The sequence below is a fragment of the Podarcis filfolensis genome (genome assembly GCF_964270895.1).
Source record: "Podarcis filfolensis genome assembly, chromosome: 3".
In the NCBI taxonomy this organism is placed as follows: Eukaryota; Metazoa; Chordata; class Lepidosauria; order Squamata; family Lacertidae; genus Podarcis; species Podarcis filfolensis.
The window spans coordinates 85,616,064-85,624,992 of record NC_139606.1 but is presented as its reverse complement, the minus strand read 5'-3'; the positions used below and the strand labels follow the sequence as shown (position 1 = coordinate 85,624,992).

Here is an 8,929-nt window from a genome sequence, read left to right as displayed (position 1 = left end):
AGTAAAGAAAGAAATCGGTTTTTATTCGGGCTCTGAAAACGTCTAAACCACCAGTTTTATCAAGGAACAGGGCTGGGAGAAACCAATACTGTACAACCTCGACCCCCTGCAATTCCATGATGGAAAAGTAGGCATGGCTACATATACCATAAGCAACCATTCCTCTTTCAAAGTTTTTCAAAGTCTCTTAAAAAGAAGTGATGTGTCTGCAGACCTGTCACCCTCCAGATGCAGTTGGACTCCAACTCCCATCAGTCCCTGACTGCACAGCCAATGCTCAGGGATGATGGACGTTGTAGTCCAGCAACAACTGGAAGAAACCAGATTGGGAAAGGTTGCTCTGGTTTTCTGCTTGCTCTGCTCCTTTCCCAGGGAAACCATGCTCTTTCGGAACAAGCGGCAATCCACAAGAAAGCAAAAAACCTGTTCTTTGCTCCGACTGAGCGCTAAGGAGCGGTTTTCCCTGGGGCTGGGCTGGGCTGGGAAGAGCAGCAACAAGAGGAAATGTGGATAAGCTTTTATACTAGGCTAGACTCCTCAGTTACCTCTTGACATCACAATATTGCGACTCTGTGGACAGGAGACAAAGTCAGAGAAACAAGGAGTGTGGCCATTTGTAATGATGAAACAGGACTTCATAAATAAAACCTGTTAGGAGTAAAGAGAAACAAGTGACAAACGGCTCTTGGTAATAGGAAATCCTTACAGATGAAAAGTTGTAAGCAACAGCAGGAGGAGGAGGTAGTCGGGCTTCTTGGCTGGAATATAAGTCCTACCAAGAGAAGGAAGTGAGGATGTGCAGTCTCAATGAAACCATGATTGAGGGAGGAAAGGATAACACTTTTCAAATAAAAAGCTGTCATAATGAAGATGGAAAATGGCTGTGTGGCCGAGCAAAGAACAAGAAGGAATTGATTTAAGTTGTGGTGTGGTCAATTTAGATTAAATATTAGGGTTGAGAACAAACTTTCAAACTGCCGGAAACTGTTGAACAAGCTATCTAGGGGAGTTGCAGAAATCATCTCCTCTGAAAGTTGTAAAGGCAAAGTTCTCATCCATATCCCAAAAATGGAATCGAAGCCAGAGGCCACGAGCAGCCAGGGACCTATACTCATGAAATGAATTGGGGTGTAGGTATCAAATTAAAGCACAACACATATAGAGCTGTAGGGGTATGATTGTAAAGATTGCTGAGATACTATAGCCCTGTGCACAGTGGAGGTTGGTCCATTGGAATGAATGGTGCCTTGCCCCAGAACGTCAGACGTTCCCACAAATATATGAGAAGAGGCCACAAACAATGGGTATTTTTTAATTCCCCATGAGGCTGCAAATAGAGACACTGTTGACATGTAATGGGAAGCCAAACCAGGGCTTAGCTCTGTGTAATACAGTGGCAGCAGGACTGGGGAAGAAGTGGCCACAATTTCTGCTCTATGTTCATGCTAAGCAATAATTTGGTTTAGAGTTATGTGCAAACCATCATAAACTTTATGTAGTGCCATCATGTTCTAGGAGCATCTCTCACCTTGGTGTGTGAGCTCCTGAATTCCCAGATAAACCCATAATCTGGGGGAGAAAGGAAGGCACTTTTCCTGGGATTGGTGGAGTATATACCCTGCTTGGAGAAGGTAGCAAGTTCAAGTCCTGGTCTCTCTAATTAAAAACACTGTAGCAGACACAACAGGAAATGCAAATAAATGTCCATGGAGGACCTTAAAAATAAGAGTAGAGTAGGGACAGCCTTCTTGAAGCATACACGGTAGAAGGAAGGAGCAAAGTAGAGCAATGAATCAAAACTCACTGATCACTACAGCTGCCAAATGCATTACATCCAAGCTGAGTGAAAAAGCAAACACCTTACATATCAATTTGCATCCATATCTGTACATTTCCAGACTGTTGCTGTTTTGGGGTGGAAGTCCACCACATACAGCAAATTCAGGTTGAGAATTTATACTTGATTGTAAGGCCTTGTGCAACAAATCCAATTCCCAAAGCAGCCAGTCTCTTTGCAATAAGGAAAGTGATGGGAAACGCCCTGGAAAGTGTAGGACAACACTCACTTTGATGCAAGGTCATCTAACCTTGCTGCAAACAAATCAGAACAAATGCTAATTAAATAGCCAACATTATCTAATCTCCCTGCAAACAAATCAGCAAAATGCTCAATAAACAGATTGGCTAGAAGCACCCTTAGTGTATCTTTAGTTTCAGGCTGACCTTTGGCCAGTTATCAGAGAATCTAAATTGTATTAAATCTAAGCACTACTGCCTCCATGATTTGAGGGATCTTGGCCATAGAAGTCACTGCCCTGGAAGGGGAATTGTTTGGCTGCTGCTTGGGCAATTTGACTGCTAGCAAGACCTCCAGAAAAGCCAGTGTTGGGGATGGTTTTTGCTGGCTGGAGGTTGATGAGGTGCCTGTCTTTGATGAGAAGGTGCTTAGTATGCTGCAAGCTCCCTCTTGGCGTTTCTCATTTCATTTTGAGTAATCAATTGGGCTGCTTCGGAGAGGCTGTTTACGACCTGTAATTTGTATAATTTGATTTGACAGTAATTCCATTGTCGTTACATTTATTTACAAGATGCGTTCTTGCCCTGTGATTTGCTCAGTTCTTATCGGTGGTTATCTTTGCTTTTCCAATCATGGTTTTTCATAACCGTTGATTACTTTTTAATTCAGAGAAACCACAATGGAAGGACACAGGTAAGGCAAGCCCTTCGTTCTTTTTTCCATTCCTTTAGGGCAGAGATTTGGATGTATGTTTGCTTGCTTTACAGTAAGGCCTGGTCAAATAGGACAGGTCATCACATAGTAAAACTCCTCCGGAGCTATACCACTCCTGAGGGCTAGCATATTTGAATGGGGTGGGGAAAACCTCTATGTAGAAAGTTAGCAAGTCTGGCAGAAGGCTAGGCAAGAACCCTCTCGCTTAACATCTAGCTTTCTATGTTCCCACAAACAAATGCCCTCCAGATGTTTTAGACTCCAATGCCCATCATCCCTGACCATCAGCCATGCTGGCTCGGTCTGATGGGAGTCCAATAACATCTAGAGGCCATGAGGTTGGGGATGGGTGATACAGCAAGTAATTGTTAATTTGGAACAACATCCAATCATGCTATCTGCCCCCCCACACACTTTCAGGCTCAAGCAAAACAGTCCTAGAAAAACAGTTTCCCTATGTTGTAAGTTATTTCTGTTTAGCAAGCTTAGATCCTGAAAGAATTCGGAGGAACTAGCTAAGTAAAAGTAAACGTGGTTGAAGGCCAGACTAGATGGTATGCTAGCTCCGTATCTGTATCTGCCCTTAAATGCAGGGTTGTTCTTCTAACAACATAAATTACCAGCATTGTGGATGTGTGTAAGAGTGTGCTTCAACACTTTCCCCTCCCCTTCCCATGGCACTGATTTGGGCTAGGAGCCCTGTACTGAGAATTTGCTTTGATGGAAGCTTCCTGCCCCTATGCAAATTGTCAATATTGCAGATATTAATATTGTGCAGCTTGAAGTGACTAGAGGCCTAAAAACGGACTCCGTTTGGAATTAAACATGGACTAAACCCATTAGAGGGGATGCGGGTGGCGCTGTGGGTTAAACCACAGAGCCTAGGACTTGCCGATCAGAAGGTTGGCGGTTCAAATCCCCACGACAGGGTGAGCTCCTGTTACTCGGTCCTTGCTCTTGCCAACCTAGCAGTTTGAAAGCACGTCAAAGTGCAAGTAGATAAATAGGTAACACTCCGGCGGGAAGGTAAACGGCGTTTCTGTGCGCTGCTCTGGTTTGCCAGAAGCAGCTTAGTCATGCTGGCCACATGACCCGGAAGCTGTACGCCAGCTCCCTCAGCCAATAAAGCGAGATGAGCGCCGCAACCCCGGAGCTGGTCACGACTGGACCTAATGGTCAGGGGTCCCTTTACCTAAACCCATTAAGGTAAAGGTTGGCAGGAGCAGGGACCGAGCAACGGTAGCTCACCCCGTCGCAGGGATTCGAACCGCCAACCTTCTGATCGGCAAGTCCTAGGCTCTGTGGTTTAACCCACAGTGCCACCCGCGTCCCTATACCTAAACCCATTAGATTGTTCAAAACTTTACTTGCACAAGTTTCTTCAAAACAGAACAAAACCCAGTAAAGGATGCATCCAAACAATTGTACAGTATCTTGTACTTGTCAAGCATAGGCTCAGCATCTTATAAGAAAATAATTTATAGCCAGAGCTGACAAATATAGCTCTCACACACAGGTTCCATTAGCCTGCATTCTAGCCCCAAAGGCTATGGAGCTCCAACAGAACCTGAGAACAAAGACTCAGCCACCACCCTTCCAAGATGGCAAATTTGCAATTCAACAGCCTCCCATGTGATCTAAAGTTAAACACCTCCTCAGAGCTACCAGAGAACAATAACAACAGTTATCCATCTAGGAGCTCAGAGATCTCTTTTTGCTTTTCTTCAGCTTTCAGCAATACACAGACATTCTCTAGGGTTGCCATATTTCAAAAAGTGAAAATCCAGACACAAAATCAGGGGTGTGTGTGTGTGTTGAGGTCCCCTCCCAAAAAAATCACAAAAATAAAAAGGAAGTTTTTGAGGTTTTTTAAAAAATGAAATCCCCCCAAATCTACACTTCTGACATGGGTTACCATGGATTTTCCTGGACATTTCAGCGATTTCCACCCGAACACTGTTTCCAGCAGCTGAATCCTGGCTATGTCCAGGCAATTCTGGACATATGGCAACCCTACATTCTCTATTTCAGTGTCAATTAAACAATGATACTTAACAGTCGGTGTATGGGAGGAGAGCTAATTTGGATTGGGAGCATAATGGGGAGCTTAGGGTTAAATCAGGAGCCTGATCAGCCCAAGGACCACATTCTTTCATGGGTGACCTTCTGGGGGCCACATACCAACAAACATCACTTAATCCAGGCAAGCCAGAGGCATTACCACAGCTGAATGGCAGGTTCCTGTCAGATAAAATCATTAGAGGAAGATTCACAGCAGGGGCAGTGAGAGATATGGCTGGGCAAAAGCCCAAGGATGAGATACAAGGGCCATGAAGGGTCTCATTTACCCCCTGCCCCAGTCTGGGCTTTCCCACCTTAGGTTAAAGTCTTCTACCACCCACCGTGCGGTCAAAATCTGGATCAGGTGTTGTTGTTGTTGTTGTAGATATCAAATTTTGATGATATGCAATGTCCAGACACTTTATATTCCAAAGAAACTTTACTTTCAAAAACATAACTTAGAAGAATATATTTACAATCTCATGCCTGGGTTTCTCCTATTAACATTTAGGGATGTCCTCTGTCTGTTTCACTTCAGACAGATCACACTAACACACATTGTCCTCAGCAGTATCTTGAGAAACCTCTCACAGCGGCCATTAGCCCTCACACGCACACAGAGAGAACAGAAAGCAGTGAAAAACGACAGTTACTTTAATAACAGTCACAACAGAATAGAATGGCTCTCATGTGACTCACAGTCAGCCAATCACAGGAGACCTTCTATCAAAGGGGAAAAAACCATGCTAAAAATACACAGCAATTCAACATAAGCAAACATTCCTGTTTCAGAAAATCAAACCATTATCCTTAACAGGTGTCCCATATGTTAACTCTTTCTCCCGCAGTTGAGGACACAGACACAGAACTAATGTGTATGGTCTAGTTTGGTCAAAAGAAAGGAACACTGCCTTTTAAAGACCTGTCATATGTATAGTGCATAAGACCTGCTAGCCTATATCAGATCAAAAGTTCAGTTAGTTCAGTAGGCTGCCTATGCATGCATTTCAGGATGATGAACATCACCCTGCCCCTCAACCAACTTGCCTCTCAACGCACACAACTCCTGCAAGTTCCTAATTGTGAGATATTCCTGGCGCTCACAGAGCTAAGTATAGTGTTCCTGCCTTTTCCAATCTTTTCTCACCTTCTGAAAAACCTTGATTTGCTGTATTCACCATTTTTTAAAGGGGTCGGGGGAAGATTTCTCCCATCTGCCATCCTACTTGTGTTACTGCGTTACAACAACCAATAAAGTAGCACCTTTCTCCAATATTTTAACAAATGGAAATATTTTTGTCTTTGGGTCCAGATGCACAGATTGTTGCTTCCTGGGAATGGAACTTGCACTTTTGTTGATGTTCAGGCGCACAACTTGCCGAGCACTTTAAGCATCAGAAAATCATGTACTTGAAGAATGAAAGGAGAGACCATTAACTTTCCTGGCATCAAACACAGATTTTTTTTAAAAAAGTTAAACATCTATATTTGGGTCCTAATGTATACACTACTACTGAAGGTATAAGCACAAAATTGTTTACATGTCACCCAGAGACATTCTCTCCTACAAAGCCTGGATGCAGCATATGAAACACACTCCAAAGTGACTCTGAAACATTAGCAGAGCCCTAAAAGCTTAAATGCTGTTCTGGAGAACCACAAATTACCCCATTCACCCCACCCCATGTTAGCCTTCAGTAACTCTCAATATGAATTCAGCTTTCCACAGAGGAGTTTCAGTCAACTCTACAGCAAAACCTCCTCAAAACAACTATCTATTATCCAGTGATTGCCAACCTGGAATTCTGAGATGGTCCTAAAGGCACTAGTCAGAAAATGGCTGCTGCCATCACGAAATGGCTGCCACCACCAAAAGAGTATGAAAGGAAAATGGACCAGAACATAAAATGGTTCAAACATGGAAAATAAAAAACCTATTCTTATTTTTTAAAACAAAACATGTTTGAAAAACTTTCTTCTTTTCCATATATGTACTGTTAAGTCTTGGCTGTTATGGAGTCTTTTTTTCAGTGTGTCGTTTAGAGCTAGAAAATAAAAGGTAACTGAATCCAGGTATAATTTTGAATTGCTACAGCCAGCCATACACATGCATATGATTCTATGAAATAAAAATACATATTCATGCTGGCAATATGGGTTTTTTAAACTACATTTGTGGAATAAAAAGAAGAACATAAATACAATGAAAACACACAGAAAATACTCACCGGAGTAGTAGCTGAACAATTCTGGCCCAGAGTAGTGTGACGTTTGAGGCTGAACGTCATCTACAAGCTTCTCAAAACTCTGTAAGAAGAGGCAATAACAATACTTGTAATGTTTCTGCATTTCCATTGAACTCTCCCCTGTCTCCAAAAGACAACCTTGGAGCAATCTCTGCTATGGGGCAAGCAGCAGAAACAAAAAAGAAAAAAAGGGATGCCCTGCCCTCTCACTCACAGCCCCACCCCTGAGTTCAATGGAAGCCTCTCCCAAGCAGCTGCCTACTCCATGTACCAGTAGGTAGCAAAACAAAACACAGCATGAGTGGGAAGATTCCTGCATTTGTTTCCTCACCTCAACATTTTCCAAAAGTTCCTCAAGCAGCTGTCTGCCCAGTGTTCCACATGGCCAGAAGGCAGCAAAATGAAGGTTTCCTGTGCTTCTTCCACTACCTCAACACACTTTGTTTTTTTTTTTAAAGGCTTGTCAAGAAGCTGACTGCCACCTGCTCCATATCAGGGAGCAAAACAAAACAGGTGGATCTAAGGAATAGGAAGTAAGAAAGAAGCAGGGGAAGTGCAATAAAGAGAGGGAAACAACTCTTTAGAACCCCAGGGATTCCTATCGCTGGATGGCCAAACAACTCACTTATCAATCACAGCTGTGACTTTACTCATTGGCTAAAAACACTGACAGGTGAGAGGAGCAGGGCTGCTATATTTCACAGAAATTGCTTGGAAGAGTACCTGCACATTTTGCTTCATAACCCTTTTTCTAGGAGGGCTACTTTTTAAAACAATAAAATTCAGAATCTGGGGCTTCTGCCTGAGGGTGCCAATGAAGGCTTCCTGGGCACCATGGCACCCAAGGGCCACTATGTTGGCAACTTCCAAATTAACCCAAATGTCCCCTTCACGGTCATATTAGCAGGGCCAGTCAAGCCATTAGATGAAGTGAGGTGGCTGCCTCAGGCAGTAGATGACAGGGGCAGGGTGTGTGGCAAAGTGCTGGAGAGCAGAGTGGGGTGTAAGCTAGCCTCTATCTCCAGTATTGAAATAAGGTTCAACTCCCCAGCTGGTTGGTTTCTGTACAAGGAATGGGAGTGGTGGCCTCAGGCCGCAAAGTGTTTTGGACCAGCCCTGGATATTAGCCATCTGACTATATTCACATCATTTGACATAAAACGATAGATAAATGAGTAAAAGAATTCTTTTCAACAGACAAAGAGAAGACTTCAGCCTTAGAGTGGGCAATTCTGCACCCAACAAAAGGAAAGGAAGTGTCTTGCAACTACTAGGAAGACCAGAAAACTACCAGAAAACGGCACCACTTCCATATCAGCACACAAGGAGCTAAATGTGCAGTTTCTCCTAGGCATGTGGTGTGCAATGAAGAAAAGCCTTAAGAAAGCAGCTGTCAAACAATGCTTCCCAATGATGACGGGGTGCTGAGTCTGATGGACATTGCACAACGGTTGCTGTTATTCCATATTGGTTCCTGTTTTGTGGATTAAGTGTCAAACAGGGAGCCACCTTCACCAACCGCCTATTATAATCACACCTGGCATTGTTGACCTACTTCCCTTCTTTCATGCCTTCACAGGGTCTACCTTTTCAGACATAGGAAAGAAACTCAATAAGGGCTAAACCAGACATTTTACACATCTTATTTTTTCTGTTTAAAATTATAGGTGGGTGGAGGAAGAGGCAATTCTTAGAAGGAGGTGGTACACAGGATGAGGGAATACTTCTCTCATCATTCACCCACCATGATCAGAATGAGTTTCTCTCTCTCTAACACACACACACACACACACACACACACACACACAGAGAGAGAGAGAGAGAGAGGGAGAGAGAGAGAGAGAGAGTCTGGCTAAAAGCCATAGGGGAAAAGGTCTTCTTTGGTATCAAC

General features: G+C 43.4%; 1 protein-coding gene across 5 annotated transcripts in view; it reads right to left on the bottom strand.

Moving 5' to 3' along the window:
• LOC310758400 (uncharacterized protein) overlaps positions 1–7,754 on the bottom strand; it is a gene marked incomplete at its 5' end in the record, with an annotated part of 84,689 nt that extends 76,935 nt beyond the window's left edge. For 2 of the 5 annotated variants that reach the window (XR_014545737.1, XR_014545738.1), the window contains one exon: positions 7,021–7,754. Coding sequence is in view for 2 of the 5 variants with exons in the window: in XM_083604647.1 (XP_083460773.1) it covers positions 5,492–5,512; positions 7,021–7,080 (81 nt within the window). Of the gene's footprint in view, positions 1–5,491; positions 5,513–7,020 lie in introns of all 5 variants that reach the window. The other 3 variants (XM_083604647.1, XM_083604646.1, XR_014545739.1) reach the window with 3 other exon arrangements.
• Positions 7,755–8,929: the final 1,175 nt, after the last annotated feature.